The sequence below is a fragment of the Schistocerca serialis genome, chromosome 7 (assembly GCF_023864345.2).
Source record: "Schistocerca serialis cubense isolate TAMUIC-IGC-003099 chromosome 7, iqSchSeri2.2, whole genome shotgun sequence".
Classification (NCBI taxonomy): domain Eukaryota; kingdom Metazoa; phylum Arthropoda; class Insecta; order Orthoptera; family Acrididae; genus Schistocerca; species Schistocerca serialis.
Genome location: NC_064644.1, coordinates 544,824,935 through 544,852,645, shown reverse-complemented (window position 1 = coordinate 544,852,645; position 27,711 = coordinate 544,824,935). Strand labels below are relative to the sequence as shown.

General features: G+C 40.7%; 1 protein-coding gene across 3 annotated transcripts in view; it reads left to right on the top strand.

The window, feature by feature from the left end:
• LOC126412349 (phosphatidylinositol 4-phosphate 3-kinase C2 domain-containing subunit alpha) overlaps positions 1-27,711 on the top strand; it is a 250,635-nt gene that overhangs the window by 206,638 nt on the left and 16,286 nt on the right. For 2 of the 3 annotated variants that reach the window (XM_050081902.1, XM_050081900.1), the window contains 2 exons: positions 20,235-20,431; positions 20,550-20,800. In XM_050081902.1, coding sequence (XP_049937859.1) covers positions 20,235-20,431; positions 20,550-20,800 — 448 coding nt within the window. The remainder of the gene's footprint in view (positions 1-20,234; positions 20,432-20,549; positions 20,801-27,711) is intronic. The other variant, XM_050081901.1, reaches the window with a different exon arrangement.

The following is a 27,711-nucleotide window of genomic DNA, read 5'->3' as shown; positions in this document are numbered from 1 at the left end:
TCCAAGAAAATCCTGCCATAGTTGTTGTAAACAAGCGGGATGCTGACTACCACCTCACAATACATCCGTTCAAGTATGACCTTCATAGCTGACAATCCTCACCATCAAACAAACATTATGTACCAGTAAATTACTTGCCGCTTCTGACCTGGCCTAGTTAGTGGTGGGTGTCTCCTGACCTGCTCCTCGAAGTATGGGACATCATCATCATCATCATCATCATCACTGACCTCAGGAGGAAAAATATGTTGTATTGCTGGTACACTATAGAAACCAGAATCAAACACAACCAGAAAATACTGGCTGGCTGGCCAAGGATTCAGACTGTCAGTTGCTGAAAACCACAGACAGGCAACTAGGAAGACAACATGACAGAATGATAACTCCGGAGAGTGAACCAAATTGAGAAGCTAGAAATAACAATATCAAGAACCAAGCATGATGAATACAAGAAACAGTAAAAGATTGCAGCAGTCAAAACACAACTGAGGTTCAAGCCCCTGCATTGTTAGCTTTACAGCATGGCCACGGGCACCAATAGGCTGACGCATGGTGCGTGGCCCACGCTTAGCACTGAGGCAGTAATAGCAATGCTCACAAATATTAAGGGCACTGCCTAGCAGCTATCATCTAAGTCCACTGGCTCTGGTGGGTTTTCAAAATTGTTGGGCCAGGATACCAGATCCCTCCTCCCCCACACCGAAATGGTCACATAGGGCCTAAAGCACCCTGGATAATGTTTCAGAAGGTGAACAAGAGGCACAGTTGGTGTCCTTGCAGGAGGAATCTACCAGCTGGGAAAAAGAATGTGGGATGTCGGACAATGCACTGGAGTGTGATGGTGTAGAAGATGACTTGTGAGGGTACAAATGCTGCAGTGAGGTCTCAACCTGCAAAGCTGCTTGCGTGGACTTGCCAATGGTGCCCAGGAGCACATATTGTACCCATGTCATTTAAAGGTGTGCAAGGACAGACACACCAGTTCCGAGTGATCCACCAATGATGATGCAGTCAGTAAGTGGGGAAGGAGGTGGTTGATGGGCCAACACTCCATAACACCACCAAGTATCGGCTGTCATAAGGCACTGCCCATGGGCAGCCACCATCATAGCTGGCATCCACGTAAGTTTTGCCCCGTAGGAATGTGCCCAGGCCACTGAACCTGGTGTATCATCCAGCATGTCAGATCCGGGGTTCCAAGGGCTGCAGTGCCAGGAGGTGGATTACAGTATGTGGAAGAACTCTGCTGGGCTATGGTCATGGACAGTGGCGGTCCTGTAGGTGCTCAGGAACATAGTGAGTGCCACTGCAGTGGTGTATGTGCCCACTGCATTCAACATTTGTTGTTTAAATGTACGCACCATCTGCTTCACTTTGCCATTGGAGAATGATGAAGGGGGGGGGGGGGGGGCTAAGGAGGAGTTTAATGCCATTGACGTTACAGGACTGGACAACAAGGTGGGTATCTGCCTCCACATCCAGCAGGAGAACATTAAAGTCAATAGACAAACTATGAGAAACGTGACCCCAGACCCAGAGTTTTGGTTCAGCATATTTCTAAAAATAAGTGGGCTACCCATGTAGCACATAGTATGTGACATGCCGTAAGATAGGGTCACAGCGCATGTTTGCATCGAAGTGAGTAGCAATAATTGGAAACCCATCCAAAATGCGTTGTCATTCTATGTCATTGTGGAAGCATGAGATCTCCTGTTGGTCAGATGCTGGGTCTGGTCCTGAGGGTAGACGAGAGAGCACATCCACGTTTGTGTGTTGTACAGTAGACTTGTAGTTAATGATATAATTGTTAGAACTAAAGAAAACAGCCCAATGCTGGAGCCTTTGAGCAATCCACTCTGGAAGCCAAGTGTATGGTCCAGGTGTTTGTGGTTTGCGATAAGTCATGAGGGTAGACTTATGTTAGTCCCAAAGAGTACACATGGAATTTCTTAACAGCAAAGATAATCGCCGAAGCCTCTTTCTTGATCTGTGAGTAGTTTCCTTCAACAGGTATCAGTGCTTTAGAAGCATAGGCGATGGATTACTCAGCTCCATCATCATGACAGTGCACCAGTACCGTAGGGGGGATGCATTAGCAGCCAAAACAAGGGGACATGATGGAGAGAAGGGCCTAAGGCAGGGCACTGTGTGTAATGTGCTTCAGCTGGGTGAAAGTGTGCTCACACTCAGCCGATCCCTGGAACTGAAATCCCTTCTTGCATAACTGTTTGGATGGGTGCATAATATGTGTGGCTTGTGGAAGAAACTTAGAATAATAATTCATTTTACCCAAAAAAACCTGCATCTCCTGTAGGTTTTTGGGATGTGGGAGGGAGGCAACAGCCGAAATGTTGTAGATAATGGGCTGAATCCTGCCTTTGTTGAGCAAGTGTCCAAATTTGACTTGCTACTAAAAAAAAAGAGTGAAGAGGATGCAGAGGTGGCACAGATGGTCTTGGGGTGTAGCACCCATAATAATTAAGACAGCTAGGTAATTGGTATTAGTGGGATGTATATCGTTAACTGTTCCAGTATCTCTGGAAGATTGCCAGAGTGGAAGAGATCCCAAAGAGCAAACTCCTATATTTGTACAAACGAAAGGGTGTATTGATGACCCAATGTGCTGCAACCCTTCATCTAGTAGGAGCTGTAAACAAGCATCAGCAAGGTCTAACTTATAAAAATATTCACCGCCTTATGTGGTATGTGTAGGTTTCCAACTGTGCCTGAGCATTGATTTTTTTTTTTTTACCCAAAATCTCCACAGAACTGGAGGAGACCATTTGCTTTCTTAACCATCCCAGGGGTGTGGCCCAACCACTAGTTTTGACAGATTCAATTACCTCAGCTTCATGAAGGCGGTCAAGTTCATGCTTAACTGCTGTCTGTAGGGAGAATGGAAGTCAACGTGCCCGACAAAAATTGGGCATTGCATCTGGACAGAGAGAAATATGCACCTCAAAATTGGTGATGCACCCTATACCATATGGATACATGAACAAGGAACAAAAATTGCCAGGTTCCTGGAAGGGAACTGGCCGAGACTACCTGGACTTTCTTTGTCCGTGACGGAGAACCCAAACAGTAACATGGTATCCAGACCAAAAATATTGCCAGCCAAGTGACTATTGATAACAAACACCATTATCAGCCTTGTAACCTTCTGGTACACTGTCATTGATATTTACTGAGCTCTGAGGGGAATTGAGCTGTCACCATATATGACCAACTTGTAAGAGTGTAGAGCAAATACTGGGTAATGCAGACAAGCATATGTCGAAAGGTTAACCTGCGAAATCATTACTCTCATGTCTGCTTGAAACCAAATGTCCTGATGCAGTATCATGAGATCAATAAACAACTTGGTACCAGGAGAATTGCCCTGGGGAGCAATGGTGTGAAGTTCATGCATCTTCTCTTAATGTAAGTGTAGAGTGGGGTCCAAATGTCCCAGTGCTTGATGCAGATAGTTCAGAGATACCCATTCTTTCCACAATGGATACAGTGTGCCCAGCAATCTGGACAGTTTGCACTTTAGTGATGAATCACCACAATGCCACAGGGAAAAGGACTTATGAGAATTTTGACCCCTTGGTAGTGGTTGAATAACAGCCATGTGGGGATGTCTATATAATCTCGAAAGAGTGCACAATTTTCAGAATATCGTCCAAGGAAGGATTCTCCAGCTTGAGGACACAGTGTGTGCTTCCGGATCCGGGGCCAATTGGACCACCACACCTCAAATCAAGGAATCTGTATATGAGGTTTTGCAAGACAGGTTTGCACAAGTGAAATCACAATGTTGACTCAGCCCCTGCCAATCCTGATTGTGATATTGATGGAACTCGTGACACAATGCAACCACATCAAAATGTTGTGAATAATAGTTTGACAGCAACGAACGCATCTCCTCAAATGTGATTGCAACCAGATTTGAGAGGGAAGCCAATTTCTTTAGTAAGAAATATGTCTCCGAGGTGTCCCAAGAAAGACAGCATCATCAGAAACCCAAAAAGCAGCAAAGTGCTGTACCAGCCACTGCAAATACATGTCCAAATCTCCTGTGGTGTCTTTAAATGGCGAAAATGCATGTGAGCAGGACTCTTCCTGGGAAGTGACCATAGCCTGAACGGGTTTTGAACCCTGAACCTGCAAGCGTTCCAACAAAAGTTGAATTTCTTGATGTAACAAGTCAGTTTGCTGCCATAGCTGCTGTTGAAACTGCTGCTGCAGGAGCAACTGCCGCTGTTGATGTGCCATGAGTGCCACATCCTTAAGACAGTCAATTTGTTCCTCATTGTCTATTATAGTAATCAGAATTGGACACAATCAGTAGACAGTGGTTGACTGGTCAAGAGCATCAATGGCGAATTGCCGAAAACCTAGGACAGACAACAACAGTCATGGACAAATAACAAAGACAACACAACAGAATGACAAGTCTGGAGAGTGAACCAAATCGAGAACCTAGACATAGCAGTTTCAAAAACCAAGCAACACTGAATACCATAAGAGAGCATGGTCAGAACCAAATGAGATCCGAGCCCCTGCACTGCTAGCTTTATAGTATGGCTGTGGGCACTGATAGGCTGGTGAGTGCATGGCCGGCACCTAGCACTGAGGCGACGTCAGTAGTGTCCAGCGGCTGTAATCTACATGCATGCCTTCTGTTGGGATTTCGAACTCATCAGGCCGGCATATCAGAGATACAGATAAAAGTAGAAGAGAGACACCACCTAGCTTTTGGAACTAAAATATCACCACCATCGGGTAGGAGAGAGGAATATGAGGGAAAGGTTAAAAAGAAAGGGCAGCTCACTCAGAGCCCAGGATGAGTGTGCGAGGTCTCATGCTTTGGTCTAAGTGTATTTGCATGTATTTGCAAACAATTTGTATGTAAATTAATGTGACACAAATGACATTGATGTGATAAATTATATTTTTTTGACACATTCCAAACACTTTTGTCTACATATGCAGACACATCTATGGGATGTGTGTCTGTGTGTGTGTGTGTGTGTGTGTGTGTGTGTGTGTGTGTGTGTGTGTGTGTGTAGAATAGAATAAATAAAACAAATGAAGTTGAATTTAAAGTGTCAAAATTCTGGATGAAGTAAGAACCCCCCCCCACCTTTTTTTTTCTTTCCCCAAAAAAACATTCCTGGCTTGAGGTACAGGCTGACATAAGATGGCACCTTGATTGGCGTTTATAATGTGTGACTTAAGCCCAAAAAAAATTCAAAAATGTGTGTCCCAAGGTTTTGGTATTTTTTAATGTAGATCAGTACCACACAAAACTACATTCTCTGAAGAGAACTTCCACTTCTCCATTTTAATTGGTTTTATGAATATTGGCAGGAAAATCGTGTGTGAGTATTATCAGAATACATTCCAGGCCATATGCCTGGAACTCGATGACAGCTACTAGATGCTACTGCTATATCTCGGAGTGCTAGAATTGCCTCTGCAGTGCTGGCCTCATGACCCCTCAGGGCCATGCTCATTTTGCTGGCTAATTAGTGCTAATGGATGCTCTATAAAGCTAGCTGTGTTATAGCTCTGCCTTCAGCTGTTCACTGCAGTCTCACATCTTTCACACTATATATTGTATGTCCAGTCTCAGATATTGCTATGCCTTTAGTTTTCACTCTTGGTTTACTCATTTGAACTTTCTTATTCAGCTGTGCCATTTCCATTGTCCGTTTTTCTCTTGTTGTTATCCTCCTTTTGAGACTCCTCTAACCACTGTTGACAGCCCCATGCTGATCGGCTAGTCTCTGCTGATTCTTTGAGTGGTTTCCAATCTGTGTCAGATTTTGGTAACAGTAGTTTACAACAATAAGAATACTGAAATATATATGCAGTATTTTTACAGTAGTAGTAGTAGTCGTCTTGTGCTTTGCAGCTTCCACAGTTTCCCTGTCCAGTCTTCTTCCTGAAAGCCCCTTGAATTCATCACGTAGTTAACGTCTTGCATCCATCATCTAGGTGGTCTTCCATAATTTCTTCACTCAGCTGGTGTCCATTCATTGATTCTTTTTACTCATCACTTATCATCCATTCATTGGAGATGGTAAATAAAGTTAATATTTTGCTATATATAGCATCTTTTTTCGTATAATTTCTCCTATTCTCTTATTTCTGATGTGTACTAGTCTGGAGATGCGACAAGTTCTTCACCAAAAATCTGACTCAAGGGATATCAATTTATTTCTCTCCTTTTTGGTTAGCTTCAATATTTTAGCATCGTTTGTAGTGATAAGCTCTATGATGGACTTGTACAGCATCACTTTTGTTTTCTTGATAATTTTGTTGCTCCTTGACAAGGAGTTAAGTTGGCCAATTATTCTTTTTCCTTGTCAAGTTTTGTTTGTGATGACATACAAAATTAATTTTGCTTGCTTCATTATTATATTTCTTAGCAAAATAACCACTAAACAGATTGATGTATTGTTGTTGTTGTTGTAGTCCTCAGTCCTGAGACTGGTTTGATGCAGCTCTCCATGCTACTCTATCCTGTGCAAGATGCTTCATCTCCCAGTAACTACTGCAACCTAAATTCTTCTGAATCTGCTTAGTGTATTCATCTCTTGGTCTCCCTCTACGATTTTTACCCTCCACGCTGCCCTCCAATACTAAATTGGTGATCCCTTGATGCCTCAGAATATGTCCTACTAACTGATCCCTTCTACTAGTCAAGTTGTGCCACAAATTTCTCTTCTCCCCAATCCTATTCAATACCTCCTCATTAGTTATGTGATCTACCCATCTAATCTTCAGCATTCTTCTGTAGCACCACATTTCAAAAGCTTCTATTCCCTTCTTGTCCAAACTATTTATCATCCATGTTTCACTTCCATACATGGCTACACTCCATACAAATACTTTCACAAACGACTTCCTGACATTTAAATCTATACTCGATGTTAACAAATTTCTCTTCATCAGAAATGCTTTCCTTCCCATTGCCAGCCTACATTTTATATCCTCTCTACTTTGACCATCATCAGTTATTTTGCTCCCCAAATAGCAAAACTCCTTTACTGCTTTAAGGTCTCATTTCCTAATCTAATTCCCTCAGCATCACCCGACTTGATTCGACTACATCTCATTATCTTCGTTTTACTTTTGTTGATGTTCATCTTATATCCTCCTTTCAAGACACTATCCATTCCGTTCAACTGCTCTTCCAAGTCCTTTGCTGTCTCTGACAGAATTACAATGTCATCGGCGAACCTCAAACTTTTTATTTCTTCTCCATGGATTTTAATACCTACTCCGATTTTTTCTTTTGTTTCCTTTATTGCTTGCTCAATATACAGATTGAATAACATCGGGGATAGGCTACAACCCTGTCTCACTCCCTTCCCAACCACTGCTTCCCATTCATGTCCCTCGACTCTTATAACTGCCATCTGGTTTCTGTACAAGTTGTAAATAGCCTTTCGCTCCCTGTATTTTACCCCTGCCACCTTCAGAATTTGAAAGAGAGTATTCCAGTCAACATTGTCAAAAGCTTTCTCTAAGTCTACAAATGCTAGAAACGCAGGTTTGCCTTCCTTAATCTAGCTTCTAAGGTAAGTCGTAGGGTCAATATTGCCTCACGTGTTCCTATATTTCTACGGAATCCAAACTGATCTTCCCCGAGGTCGGCTTCTACTAGTTTTTCCATTCGTCTGTAAAGAATTCGTGTTAGTATTTTGCAGCCATGACTTATTAAACTGATAGTTCGGTAATTTTCACATCTGTCAACACATGCTTTCTTTGGGATTGGAATTATTATATTCTTCTTGATGTCTGAGGTCTGAGGGTATTTCGCCTGTCTCATATATCTTGCTCACCAGATGGTAGAGTTTTGTCAGGACTGGCTCTCCCAAGGCTGTCAGTAGTTCTAATGGAATGTTGTCTACTCCCGGGGCCTTGTTTCGACTCAGGTCTCTCAGTGCTCTGTCAAACTCTTCATGCAGTATCATATCTCCTATTTCAACTACATCCTCTTCCATTTCCATAATATTGTCATCAAGTACATCGCCCTTGTATAGACCCTCTATATACTCCTTCCACCTTTCTGCTTTCCCTTCTTTGCTTACAACTGGGTTTCCATCTGAGCTCTTGATATTCGTACAAGTGGTTCTCTTTTCTCCAAAGGTCTCTTTAATTTTCCTGTAGGCAGTATCTTTCTTACCCCTGGTGAGACAAGCCTCTACATCCTTACATTTGTCCTCTAGCCATCCCTGCTTAGCCATTTTGCACTTCCTGTCGATCTCCTTTTTGAGACATTTGTATTCCTTTTTGCCTACTTCATTTACTGAATTTTTATATTTTCTCCTTTCATCAATTAAATTCAATATTTCTTCTGTTACCCAAGGATTTCTACTAGCCCTCGTCTTTTTACCTACAGGGCTATTACAAATGATTGAAGCAATTTCATAAATTCACTGTAGCTCCATTCATTGACATATGGTCACGACACACTACAGATACATAGAAAAACTCATAAAGTTTTGTTCAGCTGAAGCCGCACTTCAAGTTTCTGCCGCCAGAGCGCTCGAGAGCGCAGTGAGACAAAATGGCGACAGGAGCCGAGAAAGCGTATGTCGTGCGTGAAATGCACTCACATCAGTCAGTCATAACAGTGCAACGACACTTCAGGACGAAGTTCAAGAAAGATCCACCAACTGCTAACTCCATTTGGCGATGGTATGCGCAGTTTAAAGCTTCTCGATGGCTCTGTAAGGGGAAATCAACGGGTCGGCCTGCAGTGAGCAAAGAAATGGTTGAACGCGTGCGGGCAAGTTTCACGCATAGTGATGTGAAAGATTCAATGTTTAAACCTCCTCTACCAAGAAACGTGCCAGAACTGCGAGCTCGCATCAACAATGCTTTCGAACTCATTGATGGGGACATGCTGTGCCGAGTGTGGGAGGAACTTGATTATCGGCTTGATGTCTGCCGAATCACTAAAGGGGCACATACCGAACATTTGTGAATGCCTAAAAAAACTTTTTGAGTTTTTGTATGTGTGTGCAAAGCATTGTGAAAATATCTCAAATAATAAAGTTATTGTAGAGCTGTGAAACAGCTTCAATCATTTGTAATAACCCTGCACTACTTCATCCCTCAAAGCTACCCATTCTTCTTCTACTGTATTTCTTTCCCCCATTCCTGCCAATTGTTCCCTTATGCTGTCCCTGAAACTCTGTACAACCTCTGGTTTAGTCAGTTTATCCAGGTCCCATCTCCTTAAATTCCCACCTTTTTGCAGTTTCTTCAGTTTTAATCTACAGTTCATAACCAATAGATTGTGGTCAGAGTCCACATCTGCCCCTGGAAATGTCTTACAATTTAAAACCTGGTTCCTAAATATCTGTCTTACCATTATATTATCTATCTGAAACCTGTCAGTATCTCCAGGCTTCTTCCATGTATGCAACCTTCTTTTATGATTCTTGAACCAAGTGTTAGCTGTCATTAAGTTGTGCTCTGTGCAAAATCTACCAGACGGCTTCCTCTTTCATTTCTTCCCCCCAATCCATGTTCACCTACTATGTTTCCTTCTCTTCCTTTTCCTACTACCAAATTCCAGTCACCCATGACTATTAAATTTTTGTCTCCCTTCACTATCTGAATAATTTCTTTTATTTCATCATACATTTCTTCAATTTCTTCGTCATCTGCAGAGCTAGTTGGCGTATAAACTTGTATTACTGTGGTAGGCATGGGCTTTGTCTCTTTCTTGGCCACAATAATGCGTTCACTATGCTGTTTGTAGTAGCTTACCCGTACTCCAATTTTTTTATTCATTATTAAACCTACTCCTGCATTACCCCTATTTGATTTTGTATTTATAACCCTGTATTCACCTGACTGAAAGTCTTGGCCCTCCTGCCACCGAACTTCACTGATTCCCACTATATCTAACTTTAACCTATCCATTTCCCTTTTTAAATTTTCTAACCTACCTGTCCGATTAAGGGATCTGACATTCCACGCTCCGATCCGTAGAACGCCACTTTTCTTTCTCCTGATAACGACGTCCTCCTGAGTAGTCCCCGCCCGGAGATCCGAATGGGGGACTATTTTACCTCCGGAATATTTTACCCAAGAGGACGCCATCATCATTTAACCATACAGTAAAGCTGCATGCCCTTGGGAAAAATTACTGCAGTTGTTTCCCCTTGCTTTCAGCCGTTCGCAGTACCAGCACAGCAAGGCCGTTTTGGTTTAGTGTTACAAGGCCAGATTAGTCAATCATCCAGACTGTTGCCCCTGCAACTACTGAAAAGGCTGCTGCGCCTCTTCAGGAACCACATGTTTGTCTGGCCTCTCAACAGATACCCCTCCGTTGTGGTTGCACCTACAGTACGGCTATCTGTATCGCTGAGGCACGCAAGCCTCCCCACCAACGGCAAGGTCCATGGTTCATGGGGGACGGGGGGGGGATTGATGTATTATAGCGATAATATTAGTCTATTTCAGAGATGAACAGGTGAAAAGACATTGAAGTAAACCTGAAATTTAATTTGATTTTGTATAATCTCATCAGTATTTTAAAACTCCTAGAGAAATATCTCTCTCTCTCTCTCTCTCTCTCTCTCTCTCTCTCTCTCTCTCTCACACACACACACACACACACACACACACACACACACACACACACACACACCTAAAAAGGAGAAAAATTATTTAATAAAATATAAAATTTTAATATAACATTTTTAAATCAAAATAATAAAGTATCAAATAATTTCACCTTTCCCTCTACAGACTCTTAACCTCATACAGATAATTCTGAAAATTTGTGATTGTGAATTTTTAATAACTGTGAAAATCCATGAAAGATGTATAATGAAAAATATGGGGTGCAAGCAATAGACAATAGTTACGTGATGAACTATTCGTGCATCAATTATGTTATGTATCTTACAAGTGTTTTCATAGCTATTAAAAATTCAGCCACAAATTTTCAGAACTGTATGAATGAGGTTATGAATCACAATGGGGCTAAGCGAAATTATTTTATACTTTCAGGCAGATTTAAAAACATGTTATATTAAAAACTTATTTTTATTTAAATAATTATTAGCTGTCATGTCTAATTTCTTTACCGCCTTTGTTTTATATTCTGTTGTCTCAAAAGCAGCATCCAAAAATTATCAAAATTTTGGAGATGGCATGTATCCAGTGGTTCTACATTCTCTTGAAAGGATAATGCACCACATTGGTTCTCTCTCTTTCTCATCTACTCATGGACAAATATGACAGAATAAATGGAACTAAGTAAATGTTGTTACTCTGTGCTGGCTACTGTACGTAGGTTCTACCAATTCATCAAAGATCTTCAAAAGAATGTGAAGGCTTGCAGATAATTCCAGAATGTAACAGGACTTTTGAGAACAGTCAAACCATCCAGTTAATGCTTTGTGTTTGGCTTCACGCATAAAAGTGAGAATACATGAAATGTCATTTCTGTTGTCAACAGGCAAACAGAGACAGCAGTCCCCCAAATTTGTTGTCCAATAGTACCAGTAAGCTTTTTGAAAACTGTACTGTTTGGTTGAACTTTAGGGTATTTTCACAGGAGAGATTGTGTTTGAATGTTTCCTGATTGGGAACACAGATGAGTTGAAGTGTGCTGACCATTTGCATAACCATAAAAGTGTGATACATAACATTAGCAACAAAGGAAAAAAGTTTGGAGTAGATTGCTGATTTCAAGAAATAGTTCAGGGTAAAGATGTTGGCAGTGATGGTTTTCTCTGTTCTAATTGCTTTGGCAGAATATTTTTGGCAACAGTGAGTGGCCAGAAATTAGTCTCGTATAGTGTGAATGGTGTAGATTTTAGGTCTGCAGTTGTAGAACAACATTCTCTGAATTGGTCAGATGTAGAAGCTGGTGCTAGTCCTGTTAGGAAACCATGGTCAGTTAACTTATAAACTATGTGTAAACTGCCAGGAATTTTTATCAAACATCAGTTCAGTTATTGAATTGTGTGTACCCTGTAGTGAAAAGATGCAATTTCTAATAGCTATTAAAGAGTCCTTTGAATGAAATACATTCCATCTCTATAAGAAATGTGAGGACTGCAAAAGAAATGTTTGGAAAACCAGATCATTATAGTCACCTTGTGCACAAACCACATGTTCAGATTGCATAGTCATTTTATCGGGAAGGTAAATGAGACTGTTCTTGCTAGAGTGCTGACAAAAATGACACTATTGCAGGAGGAAAAGTGGAGAAAGTCAAAACATATATCAACTACAGTAGTAAAAAAACTTTTTCCAGGTATGAAAAGAAACATCCAGTATATACACTGAAATATCAAAATTTTATGCGCTATGGTCTAAGTGGGTAGTTCCACACTCATCTAGTGATGCCTGTTCATGTGTGTACTGTGTAAATTTTGAATTCTGCATAGTAGCTTTATGCCCTTGAAGCCATGACATACGACACCTGGGTTTGACAAGTGAAGTTGTTAGTAGCTTGTTTTAGAAATGTGCTGATTATTCTGGAAAGATATTATGAGGGAGACGTTCACATTACAGAAACTTATCTGTAAAATATAGCAAATGACTCTTCTGAACTTAATGGTGCAACACAGTAGGAGAATATACTTGTTAAGAAAATTGTCATTGATGCATACACTGATGAAGTTGGAAAATAAACAGTTATAGTAGTAACACACCAAAATCTGAAGAAAAAAAAAAAAAAAAAAAAAATGCAGCAGCAACTACATATGAGACAAGTGAAGAGATGTGTAGAGGTTGATCAATTGTGCTTGAATGCTTCACTGTGACTTTGCTAAAACTGGTCTGTGATTCTGGCACAGGAAGTGCAACTGTTTCATTGGAATGATTACCAAGTTTTAATATTTACAGAAGAGACATTTTCGTAACCACAAATTTTGCAGTTACAAGTGATGATTGAGAATGTAACTCAATATGTGCATGTGTGTGTGACCACTGTCTCTAGTTACTAGACCCATCCTGGATTGTCCATTGTTTGATTTTGCACTGTAATATTTTATACACATGATGAATCTCATCCAAGCACCATCTTTGAGCCAAGAAGTTTTTGCTCAGAATGAAAGATATTGGTTTATGACTTTGTCTTGAATTTTAACATACAGCAGTGTCCCGCTAATCCGAACCCCATTAATCCGAATGTTTGGTTAATCCAAACATGAAAAATGTTAGTCTAAGTATGGAAAACTGGGGAGTAAACTACTGTACATACACATTATTTTAATTTGCACAGTATGTATTAGAAAAATTGGCAAGAAAACATTAGTTTTAAACAATGCATAAAAATGAAAGAAAATCTGTCAAACTTACTAAAATACAGCGGACATTTTATCCCTACTTTTTAAGATGACAAAAACTCAGTCATTGTTTTTTGGCGTAATGAAGACAGTCTGTTATATGATGCATAGTTGCGCCATCATCTCCTAAACATCGAATCGGCAGGTGTAGCAGTGGGCTGTTGATCCAAATAACATAGTGCAGGGTCAAGGGCTTCCGCTGCATCACTGTGTGGCACCAGCTTTCAGGCTCATTGTCACTTCTGTCACAGCAGTCCACTTCTTCCTGGTCTTAGTCACAGCAGCAACTATATCCGCGTCAGCAAGGTACTCCACACATGCCCCATCCACTCAATCCACTCATCTACATCTCCTTCACTAGCTTCTTCACATCCAGGGATTGTCTGTATCATTTGTAGTAGATTTTCCTCTTCATTTTCAACTAGGTTGTGCTGAAATTCAAGCGGTGTCCACAGTTTTCTCCATGATTTTCTCAAGGTATTTTGTGAAATATTCTGCCATGCCTCAGCGGCCCAATAAACAACATCCTTCACATTATTCTTTTTTATTTTGTCCATTAAAGGAATGCTATCATCTTGGATCAGCATTCTTAAAAACTGTTTTCCTTAAATCAGTTTTAATGTTTGCAGTATGCTCTGGTCTATCGGCTGTAGAAGTGGTGTAACATTCGGCAGCAAAAACTTCGCCACAATTTCTCCATCACATAATTCTTCACTGCTGAGGTGAGATGGCGCATTACCAATCAAAAGGATTGCACAGGGCGACAAATGATTTTCCTTAGAAAACTTTTGAACAGGGGAACAAACTGGCCGTGAAACCATTCTGTGAACAGCTTACCATCCATCCGTGCTTTTTTCTGGTTGTGATAATATACAGGCAGGGACCTCATGTTGCAGTTTTTAAAAGCTCTGGTTCTAGCAGATTTGCCAATCAGCATTAAAGGCAGCTTGTGATTACCAGCAGCGTTGCTGCATGCTAGTAAAGTCACACAATCTTTGCACATTTTAAAACCAGGAGCATGGTCTTCTGCTTTTGATGCCAGGCTTTTTGTTAGCAGTGCCCTAAAATTAAAGCTAGTCTCATCAACGTTATAAATTTGTTGGGGGAAATACTTTCCCCCCTCTCATCCTTTTTTCAAACTCACCGAAGTATTCCTTCACTGCATAACGGTCAGAAGAAAGTCTCTCTCCAGTAATTGTTAGCTGACAGATTCCATGACACATTTTGAATCTGTCCAACCAACCCGTACTTGCACTAAAAGACTCATCACCAGGGAGTGTGCTCCCTGCCGCCGTTGGATAAGCAGCTGCAGCAGCAAGTCGTATACTCCTAGCTCACTCATTTGTTACATAGTTTAATTCTTAATTTCTTTGAGTGTTTTTGGTACTTGCATTGTTTAATTCATAAATTTCGGGCGTATTATAGTATTTGAGAGTTGTAGCATCACGTTTTAGTACCTGAATAGTGTAAATTCACGTAGTCGTTTGTCTTCTGTTTTTGTTTTGAACGGCCAGTGTCGGTTGGTCACAGTTAGTGTGCTCCCTGCTGCCGTTGGATAAGCAGCTGCAGCAGCAAGTCGTATACTCCTAGCTCACTCATTTGTTACATAGTTTAATTCTTAATTTCTTTGCGTGTTTTTGGTACTTGCATTGTTTAATTCATAAATTTCGGGCGTATTATAGTATTTGAGAGTTGTAGCATCGCGTTTTAGTACCTGAATAGTGTAAATTCGCGTAGTCTCCTTCCGCCGCCGAGCAGTGTCAGCAGTGCGCAAGTAGCAGCATTACTGCATTTACTAGGCGATCTTGTATTTTAATAACCGTTTAAATTTTGTCGATTTGTTTGCGCTCTCTGTAGATTAGTTCAGACGTTCTTTGCAAAACAGTTTTTAGCATGGATAGGGACTGCAACTGCTGTGTTCGGATGCAGGCTGAGTTGGCATCCCTTCGCTCCCAGCTTCAGGCAGTGTTGGCTTCGGTCACACAGCTTGAGGCTGTTGCCAATGGGCATCACTGTGGGGGTCCGGATGGGGGTTTGTCGGGGATGGCCAGCTCGTCCCACGCATCCCCCGATCGGACTACGACTGTGGTTGCCCGGGATACTGCCCGCATTGAGGCTGATCCCTCACCTGTGGTAGAGTGGGAGGTCTTCTCAAGGTGTGGCAGGGGGCGAAAGACATTCCGGAGGGCTGAACGGAAGGCCTCTCCAGTTTGTCTGACGAACCAGTTTGTCTGATACTGATCTTCAGCCTGACATGGCTGCTTGTCCTGTTCCAGAGGTTGCCCCCTCAGTCTGCAAGATCCGGGCGGTCGCAGAGGGTGGACTTACTGGTAGTTGGGAGCTCCAACGTCAGGCGCGTAATGGGGCCCCTTAGGGATATGGCAGCAAGAGAGGGGAAGAAAACCAATGTGCACTCCATGTGCATACCGGGGGGAGTCATTCCAGATGTGGAAAGGGTCCTTTCGGATGCCATGAAGGGTACAGGGTGCACCCATCTGCAGGTGGTCGCTCATGTCGGCACCAATGATGTGTGTCGCTATGGATCGGAGGAAATCCTCTCTGGCTTCCGGCGGCTATCTGATTTGGTGAAGACTGCCAGTCTCGCTAGTGGGATGAAAGCAGAGCTCACCATCTGCAGCATCGTTGACAGGACTGACTGCGGACCTTTGGCACAGAGCCGAGTGGAGGGTCTGAATCAGAGGCTGAGACGGTTCTGCGACCGTGTGGGCTGCAGATTCCTCAACTTGCGCCATAGCATGGTGGGGTTTCGGGTTCCGCTGGATAGGTCAGGAGTCCACTACACGCAACAAGCGGCTACACGGGTAGCAGGGGTTGTGTGGAGCGGGCTGGGCGGTTTTTTAGGTTAGATGGCCTTGGGCAAGTACAGAAAGGGCAACAGTCTCAACGGGTGCGGGGCAAAGTCAGGACATGCGGGGACCACACAGCAATCGGTATTGTAATTGTCAACTGTCGAAGCTGCGTTGGTAAAGTACCAGAACTTCAAGCGCTGATAGAAAGCACCGAAGCTGAAATCGTTATAGGTACAGAAACCTGGCTTAAGCCAGAGATAAATTCTGCCGAAATTTTTACAAAGGTACAGACGGTGTTTGGAAAGGATAGATTGCATGCAACTGGCGGTGGAGTGTTCGCTACTGTTAGTAGTAGTTTATCCTGTAGTGAAGTAGAAGTGGTTAGTTCCTGTGAATTATTATGGGTGGAGGTTACACTCAACAACCGAGCTAGGTTAATAATTGGCTCCTTTTACCGACCTCCCGACTCAGCGGCATTAGTGGCAGAACAACTGAGAGAAAATTTGGAATACATATCACATAAATTTTCTCAGCATGTTGGGAGCTCCAACGTCAGGCGCGTAATGGGGCCCCTTAGGGAAATGGCAATGTACAGAACGGAATCAGTGATCATAAGGCCGTTGCAGCATCCCTGAATATGGAAGTTAGTAGGAATATAAAAAAAGGTAGGAAGGTTTATCTGTTTAGCAAGAGTAATAGAAGGCAGATTTCAGACTACCTAACAGATCAAAACGAAAATTTCTGTTCCGACTCTGACAATGTTGAGTGTTTATGGAAAAAGTTTAAGGCAATCGTAAAATGCGTTTTAGACAGGTACGTGCCGAGGAAAACTGTGAGGGACAAGAAAAACCCACCGTGGTACAACAACAAAGTTAGGAAACTACTGCGAAAGCAAAGAGAGCTTCACTCCAAGTTTAAACGCAGCCAAAACCTCTCAGACAAACAGAAGCTAAACGATGTCAAAGTTAGCGTAAGGAGGGCTATGAGGGAAGCGTTCAGTGAATTCGAAAGTAAAATTCTATGTACCGACTTGACAGAAAATCCTAGGAAGTTCTGGTCGTACGTTAAATCAGTAAGTGGCTTGAAACAGCATATCCAGACGCTTCGGGATGATGGCATTGCAACAGAGGATGACACGCGTAAAGCTGAAATGCTAAACACCTTTTTCCAAAGCTGTTTCACAGAGGAAGACCGCAGTTCCTTCTCTAAATCCTCACACAAACGAAAAAATGGCTGACATCGAAATAAGTGTCCAAGGAATAGAAAAGCAACTGGAATCACTCAATAGAGGAAAGTCCACTGGACCTGACGGGATACCAATTCGATTCTACACAGAGTACGCGAAAGAACTTGCCCCCCTTCTAACAGCCGTGTACCGCAAGTCTCTAGAGGAACGGAGGGTTCCAAATGATTGGAAAAGAGCACAGGTAGTCCCAGTCTTCAAGAAGGGTCGTCGAGCAGATGCGCAAAACTATAGACCTATATCTCTGACGTCGATCTGTTGTAGAATTTTGGAACATGTTTTTTGCTCGAGTATCATGTCGTTTTTGGAAACCCAGAATCTACTATGTACGAATCAACATGGATTCCGGAAACAGCGATCGTGTGAGACCCAACTCGCTTTATTTGTTCATGAGACCCAGAAAATATTAGATACAGGCTCCCAGGTAGATGCTATTTTTCTTGACTTCCGGAAGGCATTCGATACAGTTCCCCACTGTCGCCTGATAAACAATGTAAGAGCCTACGGAATATCAGACCAGCTGTGTGGCTGGATTGAAGAGTTTTTAGCAAACAGAACACAGCATGTTGTTATCAATGGAGAGACGTCTGCAGACGTTAAAGTAACCTCTGGCGTGCCACAGGGGAGTGTTATGGGACCATTGCTTTTCACAATATATATAAATGACCTAGTAGATAGTGTCGGAAGTTCCATGCGGCTTTTCGCGGATGATGCTGTAGTATACAGAGAAGTTGCAGCATTAGAAAATTGTAGCGAAATGCAGGAATATCTGCAGCGGATAGGCACTTGGTGCAGGGAGTGGCAACTGTCCCTTAACATAGACAAATGTAATGTATTGCGAATACATAGAAAGAAGGATCCTTTATTGTATGATTATATGATAGCGGAACAAACACTGGTAGCAGTTACTTCTGTAAAATATCTGGGAGTATGCGTGCGGAACGATTTGAAGTGGAATGATCATATAAAATTAATTGTTGGTAAGGCGGGTACCAGGTTGAGATTCATTGGGAGAGTCCTTAGAAAATGTAGTCCATCAACAAAGGAGGTGGCTTACAAAACACTCGTTCGACCTATACTTGAGTATTGCTCATCAGTGTGGGATCCGTACCAGGTCGGTTTGACGGAGGAGATAGAGAAGATCCAAAGAAGAGCGGCGCGTTTCGTCACAGGGTTATTTGGTAACCGTGATAGCGTTACGGAGATGTTTAACAAACTCAAGTGGCAGACTCTGCAAGAGAGGCGCTCTGCATCGCGGTGTAGCTTGCTCGCCAGGTTTCGAGAGGGTGCATTTCTGGATGAGGTATCGAATATATTGCTTCCCCCTACTTATACCTCCCGAGGAGATAATGAATATAAAATTAGAGAGATTAGAGCGCGCACGGAGGCTTTCAGACAGTCGTTCTTCCCGCGAACCATACGCTACTGGAACAGGAAAGGGAGGTAATGACAGTGGCACGTAAAGTGCCCTCCGCCACACACTGTTGGGTGGCTTGCGGAGTATAAATGTAGATGTAGATGTAGACATTAATTTGTTCAGGTAAACATCCTTCTCCTGAACCAGTGCTCCACTCAAAGGAGTTCCCCTTTCTCTTTCCTGTGTAAACCAAAGGAAAAGAGCTTCATCCACTTTATCATACTGGGACTGTTTCAAAGTCTGCTGAATTTTGAGTATTTTTCCCGAAGACATTGCACAGGACTCTTTGAGCTTCATTCAGTTCTTCTTCCAATCACAAATGGTTGCTTCACCAACACCCATTTCCATTGTCAGTTTAGATACATTCTCACCATTGTCTATCCACTTCAAAGCATTCAATTTTTCTTTGAGAGTTAACGTTGTAGGTTTCCGTTTACTCATGATGAAATTACATACACCACTACACCTGAATGAATGCAATGCAACTGTTACCCATGCCAGCGATCTATAACTGGCATAACCAAGCACTTTGCAAGCCAACTGTCAGTGCACTGACCTCAGATACTACAAAGTTTTCAACAATGCGCGTGAACAAGGGCAGGGAGTGAGAATGAGAATGAGCCATTGTTCGTACACTTGTTCCTATTTGTTACCATGGTGTATCTACTTATTTGCTTGGTATACTTCATACTAGAAACTCGTCACCATAATTCCAGCTAATCCGAACAAATCGGTAATCCGAACAAGGTCCGGTCCCAGTTAGTTCGGATTAACTGGACTCTACTGTATGTTAAATTCAATAGCAACTGAGACCAATAATGAAATAATTTTTTTTCTCCCTGCATGAATCGGTTTGGTTGTAAGGTCTGTGTCATCTGATTTTGCCCAGTCTAAACTACAACAAATTTCATGGTTCCTAGTTGTGCCACTTTTTTCCTTGTACTCCCACTGTTGCAAATGACTATTTTTGTGAACGCTGAAATTCTACTAGAAACAAATAAAAATACCATTTCGTGCACATTGTTCACTAGATGTGTTAAATGCATTACTGAAATAGGTGCTGTGTCCAATGAACTTAAGTGTACTATGCAGGAAATTGTGAAAAGCTGCTTTATTTCAAAATTTTGTGGACTGGTGCAACACAAACTGTAAACACAAAAGTATCATACTAATTCAAAGAGTGCTTTTAATTTCCAAAAAGTTAATGACAGCTGAAAACACAAATTTAGCAGAATGCATTTGGCTTCAGATTAAAAGTTCATTTATTGCACTTCGAAAACATGCCAAAGCAAATCTTTTGCTCTTAGAAAAGGGAGTAACAGTCATTTAAAATATGAATCGTATCACTTATCAGATACTTACTGCTGAACTTTCAAATATGAAACCTGAATGATTGAAAATGAAATTTCACAGTCCTAAGGAAAGTTACTTTCTCATTACAGTTTGCCAACAGGATTATCAATGGGTCGATCAAATATAAAACAAGTAGCTGAAAAGCGGCGAGTAGATATTGAGCGCTTCCTGAAGTCTTTATTTGAGATGGCCGATGAAATATCTCATTCTGATTTGGTTTATACTTTTTTTCACCCTCTCCTGAGAGATCAACAAGAGGCAGATATACGTGCAAGAAAAGTGAAAGGTATGCATGCCATCCATATCAGTTCTTTCTTTTTTTGAAAAAAAAAAAAATATATACATATAGCACCTATTACCTGAATATATATATATATATATATATATTTATATTTTTTTTTTAGCAGAGCCAAGAGTACGTCGAGAAGATCGTGGTGAAACTGGGAGAGTCCGAGGGCAGTTGAAGCTCTCCCTGCATTATCAGCGAGGTGTTTTTATGGTGATGGTTTATCATGCCAGAGATTTGCCTTTGGTCGCAGGAGGGCAGGAACCTTCTACTTACGTCAAAGTGTATTTACTTCCTGATCACAATAAGGCTACAAAAAGGAAAACAAAGGTTGTTAGGCGAACATGTCATCCATCATTTATGGAAATGGTGAGTGTTTTATTCATAATATTTATATAAACAGTGCTCAGATGGTTTTCTGGTAACATGTGGTGTGTTGTGTGTGTGTGTGTGTGTGTGTGTGTGTGTGTGTGTGTGTGTGTGTGTGTGTGTGTGTGTGAGAGAGAGAGAGAGAGAGAGAGAGAGAGAGAGAGAGAGAGAAAAGGGGGGGAGGGGGCAAAGGGGTAGTAGTTTGCATTGATTTAGTAAGTATGCAAATTCTCTATGATTTAATTCAACTTCATTTGAAGATCCAGTCTTATTTAGTAAAGTTGTTGTTGTTTTTGTTGCTGCTGTTGTCTTCAGACTGAAGATTGGTTTGATGCAGCTCTCTATGCTGGTCTGTTCTGTGCAAGCCTTTTCATCTCTATCACCACTGCAAGCTACACTTGTCTACTGCATTCCTCCCTTGGTCTCCCTCTAACACACACACACACACACACACACACACACACACACACACACACACACACACAGCCATAAATTTTTTCTTTCCCCAAATCAATTAAGCACCACAACTTCAATTTTTCAATTTATTTGTCTAGTCTTCAGTATTTTTCTCGTAGCACCACATTTCAAATGCTTCGATCCTCCTCTTGTCAGCTTTACTCATTGTCCACGTTCCACTTCTGCACTAACGTATCCATGCAGATACCTTCAGCAAAGACTTACTAACATTTAAATATGTTAGACATTGACAAATTTCTCATTTTCAGAAACAGCTTTCTTGCTATTGCCAGTCTACATTTTATATCCTTTTTCCTTTAGCCATCATCAGTTCTTTCGTTGCCCATATAGCGCCCATTTCTTTCGACTGATCTCCCAAGTCCTTTGCTATCTCCAACTGTATCAACAGCTAACCTTGAACTTTTTTATTTCTTCTCCCTAAACTGTGTTTGCAAATTTCTCCTTCACTTCCTTTACTGCTTGCTCAACATACAGGTTAAGTAACATATGGGAGTGACTACAACCCTGCCTTACTCCCTTCTCAACTACTGCCTCCTTTTCATGTTCTTTGACTCTCACAACTACAGTGTGCAGAGTGTATTCCAGTCAACAGTGTCAAAAACTTTTTCTGAATTCACAAAGGCTATCAGTGTACTTCGCCTTTCTGCAGTATTTGTTGTAAGACATGTCATAGGGTTAACTTTGCCTCGTGTCTTCCTATATTCCTCTAGAAGTGATACAGGTGTTTCCCAAAGTCGATTCCACCAGTTTTTCCACTCTTTTTTAAGTAACTCGTCTGGAAGTCTAAAGGTATTTTGTCTGCTTCATCTATCTGCTCACAATGTGAAATAGTTTTTTCGTGGCTCGCTCTCCCAAGGATTGCAATTCTAGGATAATGTTTGCTCCTCCAGTAGTTTTGTTTTTACATAGTTCTTTCAATGCTCTGTCAGATCCTTCCCACAGAATGTTATCTTCCATGTCATCTGTATCTACTTCCCCTTCTCTTTCTATAATAGCAAAGGTTCTACTGTCTTTCTCTGTCTCATTTCTGTGATCTTTTCTAACAACTTCGTGATGTGTGACAGCAGCGTGATGCCTCTGTAATTTCCACATGTTTGTCGATTGGCATTTTTGAACAGAGGGATGATGACTCCTTTGCTCAAATCTTCTGGGATTTTATCTTCTTCCCAGATCACTGATATCACACTATGTCGCTAATGTAAGTCTAATATTCCAGCTGATGTCATCATGTTTGAACTGAGATCATCAGAGCCTACAGACTTTACATTCTGCATGCTCTTTAATGCTGTTTCTACCTCACACCATGGTAATGGGTGTTTATTGGCTTGGAATTCATTAATTACTCTACAATCTTTGATGGTTGTGTTGTCCCCATCACCATCATTCACTTGAGTAAATCTTGTGTGGTGCATCCATACTGTGGGAGTGGGCATCCTCCACATCAGTAGGCCGGTATGAAAGGATGGCTAAGTTGAGGCAGGGACCCAGCTTCATGGGTTTATAATATGGAACCCATGCCCTGGGTTACGCGTGAAGACCTTAATGGCACCTTCGGCAGAGAAGGAGACCTTCACAATGGGGGAGATGCCAGATGATGTAACCCATTGTCCCTGGAGGTAATTAGAAGGGGACGCCACTGCCTTGTGGAGGAGAGAGCTCTTCAAAGGCTAAGGGAGTAAACCTTGAAAAAAAAAAAATCCTCTTCTGTGTTAGGCCTAGCAAGTCAGCAGCTGATCAAATATATAGTGCTTTCAAACCTTGCCTGCTTTAATTGCTGCATTTTTATGTTTACTCTTTTCATCAGTTATATTCAACATACTGTATGTTATCTATGGATTTCTACTAAGCCTTATCCTTTTGCCTATCTGATCCTTTGCTGCCATCCCTATTTCATCTCTCAAAGCTAATTGTGTGTCTTCTATTATATTCCTCTCACCTGTTTCAGTCAATCATTGCCCAATTTTACCTTTGAAACTCTCAACCACCTCTGGTTCTTTCAATTTTTCCAGGTCCCACAACTTAACTTTCTACCTTCCCTAATTTTTTTAGTTTTAGTCTGAAGTTCATAATCAATAGTTTATAGTCAGAGTCCTCATTTGCCCTGAAAATATTTTTCAGTTTAAAGAATGGTTTTGAAGTCTATCTGAATCCTTGCAGTGTCTCCTGGCCTCTTCCATGTATACAACCTTCTCTCATGATTTCTAAACCAAGTATTGGTGATAATTAAATTACGCTCTGTGAAAAATTGTACCGGGGCACTTCCCATTTGGTTTCTATCTCACAGTTCATGCTCTCCTACTACTTTTACTTCTCTTTCTTTTCCGACTATTAATTTCAAGTCCCTCATTACAATTGAATTTTCATCTCCATTAACTCCCTAAACAATTTCTTTTGTTTCGTCATGCATTCTTTCAATCTTGTAGCCATCTGTGGAACTAATATTTTAACACTGTTGTCGGTGTATGCTTTGTATCTGTCTCATCTACTTCAGTGCATTCACTATTTTCTTAACAGCAGCTTACCAACTTTCCTGTTTCCTCCAACCTATTCCTGCATCACCTCTATTTGATTGTTTCTTTATAACACTGTACTGAATGAGCAGAAGTTCTTCTTGCCACTGCATTTAATTAACTGCCACTATTTCTAACTTCAGCCTTGTAATTAAAGACTGTTCTTTCTTTTTTCTTAAAAAGAAAAAAGAAAAGTTTCTAAGACTGTGCATCTTTGGACTGGTTGCTTGGGTGCAACGGAAGGCGAATAAACACGCACAAAAACTTCACGCTATCCATTTCCCCTTTTGAATTCTCTATTTGCAGTAAAAACTCACATCGGTGTAAACTTTGCCGACAGTTTAATAGATACTGTAAATTCTTTAGTCAGTAAAAATAGCTTAATAATGCACTTAAACATAGGTGGTGTGTCGGGAGAAATGATGAACAAACCATATGACTTAGAAATACTCTTAGGGCAAATTAACTCTGTAAAAGTCATATGTTTGAATGAACATTGGCTTAAATGGGACAATGTCAAGCTACTAAATTCACTCTCAGGATACAAGTTAGCATCGAGTTTTTGCAGAAAAAAGGGGTATGGGGGATCATGTATATTAGTTGAACACACACAAAACTTCAAAGCCAAAACAACATTCAATTGTTTAAATGAGGAACAGGTATTCGAAAGCTGTTGCATTGAGCTGTCTGAATACGGTTTACTAATCATAGCATATATCATGTCCCGGAATATTGGGCTACTAGGGCATTTCTAGAGAAATTTGAAACTCTGCTAAGTAGGTTGCAGGTAGGGAAACCATATAAAAAGATTGTAATTTGTTCTGATTTTAATATAGATATAAGAGGCGAAAACAGATTTGTTACCACCCTGGCTACAAACGGCTTAACACTAAATTTTACTGAGTACACCAGGGTAACAGCCACTTCTGCCACAAGTATTGATAATATAGTGAGCAGCAAAAATTATGGGAATACACAAAAAGATGTTTTAGACTTAGGAATATCTGATCACTCAGCACTTTTTATGTCATTGCCATACATAGACAAAACATATAGGCCCACAGTGAAATTGGTCAGCCAAATATAAACACATTTATCTTGAAATTAAAGGAAACCCATTGGACCTTCAGCAACCAATGTTCAGTAAACAATAATTACAATACTTTCATATCTAAATTCAAGAACATTTTCAATGAATGCTTTCCCCTCGTATCAACAAGTGATAAATACAATAAAAGTAAGACATGGATTACGGAAGGTATCAGGATCTCTAGTATTAGAAAGAGGGAAATGCATAACCGTGATGCTGAATTTATTAGGTACAAAATCAAATACAAAAATATGTTTGATCGGGTAGTTAAACAAGCAAAACAATTGGCAAACAGTAAATATGTAGCTAATGCCTCAAATAAATCAAAAGCAGTTTGGCAGGTTGTCAAGAAAGAAACAGGTACTGAAGAAACAAAACATTTTAATTACAAACTAGAAATTGGTGGGAATACTGTTACTAACACTCGGCACATCTGTGAAGAATTTAATAAGTACTTCATAACCACAAACAAAATTCATAACTTCTTACTTTCACAAATAAGACCTGATGCAGTACGGCAGGAATCAAGAGAGTTTAAATTTACTGCAGTATCATGTCATGAAGTAGCTAACATCATACAATCCTTAAAAAATCTTAAATCTGTGGGCTGGGATGAAATTCCAACAAATACCATAAAGACAGGAAGTGACAGCATTGCACCTCAACTCTGTAAAATAATAAACCAATCACTTGATGAGGGCTGCTTTCCAGACAGACTGAAATATGCTAAGTCTGTCCAGTCTACAATGATTTAGTAAATTTCCGCCCAGTGTCTATACTCCCAGATTTCTCTAAAATAGTTGAACGAATAGTATGTAATCAATTAGAAAAGTACAATAAGGAAGGTAATATTATTCTCAATAACCAATATGGGTATAGGAAGGGACGAAACACTTTACAAGCTGTAAATGAACTAATCTCCAAAGTAAGTAAATGCCTTGACAACAAACAAAGTGTATCTGGTATTTTTTGTGATCTCTCAAAGGCGTTTGACACAGTAAACCATAAACTACTGCTCCAAAAATTTGGTACCTATGGCTTCCATGGAAAATCTATAAGATGGTTTTCATCTTATCTCAAAAACAGATACCAAAAGGTGGTGATACATCAAAAGGGAGAGAAAACTTGCTCTAGCTGGAAAGCAATTCAAGCAGGCATGCCCGAGGGCTCGATATTAGGACCACTTCTGTTCTTATATTACATAAATGACCTGCCTAGCAAAGTAAATACAGATACAATACTTTACGCAGATGACTCAACTGCTGTAGTCTGCTGCAAAAACACTGATGTATTAGTAAGGCCCACGAAACAAACTCTACAAGAACTTGAACAATGGATAAAAGATAATGCTATTCGACTCGTTCCACATCATTATGAAATATCGTATTCATGATCCATGTAACTAGTATTAATCTAATCTAATCTAATCTATGAAATTAAATCTTGAAAAAACCCAAATCATACACTTCAGGACCAAACAAATTACTGAATGTATATCACAAATAGAATATTCAGGTAAAGAACTGACCACAGTTGATTCTGTAAAATTTCTTGGGATAACTTTAAATAAAAACTTGCAATGGACCGACCATGTGGACAGTTTACTGAAGAGATTAAATAGTTTAGTTTATGCAATGAGGGTAATCAGAGCAATGACAGGAACCAATAGTAGACATTCATGCAAACCACTATTCAAAAGCCTGGACTTCATGACAATCCCTTCCATCTTCATATATGAAATACTTCTCTTTGAACAGAAAACTCACATCTGCTTTTGAAGGAAATACATTCACACATGCCTATGAAACTAGGCATAAATTGAAATACATGCTACCTTGTCACCGACTCACAGTATATGAAAATACTCCATATTACATGGCTCTGAAGATCAGAAATAAGATAAGGTCAATATTTGGGGAATCCACATTGGAGACCATTGGCACATACCTAAAAAGCAAATGTTGTTATAGTCTAGAAGAAGTATCGTATCTTATCTTATCTTACCTTACATGCCTCATTGAGGCATCTAACATTACATGATCCAGCCTCTAAACTGCCAGTTTTTTTCTCCTGCTGACAACATCCTGTCAAGTAGTCTCTGCGCAGAGATCCAAATAGGGAACTGTTTTATCTCCAGACTACTTTACGCAAGAGGATCCATTCATCATGGGTCATACAGTAGAGCTGCATGTCATCAGGAAATATAACAGATATAGTTTCTCCTTGCTTTCATCATTTCACAGTACCAACATAGCAAAGTCATGTTGGCTAATGTTACAAGGCCACATCAGCCAATCGTTGTTGTGAGGGTGGTAGGTTATAAAAAAAACTGTTTAAGATAATGACAAGAGGCAAGTGAAGTCACTAGCTAAGCCTGACAGAAATGCTTAAGACTTTCATGTACAGGGTAAGGCGATTGAAACTATTTTGTGAAATATGTGGGAAACTACACATTGAATTACAAAACGGGTTGTAATAACAGCCCTTCATCTCAAAGAGCGACATCCAGTGACACTACACTGTCCCCCCATGCCCCACCTCCAGATGGTGCGAGAAAGATCAACTTTGAAATCTTCAGTAGGAACCCCTAGTTTTTATTGCAGATTTGGAGTCTCTAGGAAAATATATGTAACTATCATATGGAATAATGTTACCATTGTGTAATAGATGGTGCTATAATTAACACAGATCAAAATGGGTTACAATCTGTTGAAACTTGACAGTATCTCAGGAAATTAAATAGGATCCTAGGAGCATAGAAGGGCACTATTCTTACATTCTGTAATGTGACACCAGTGTTTTGTGCCAAATCAGCATTATTCTCTGAACCATAA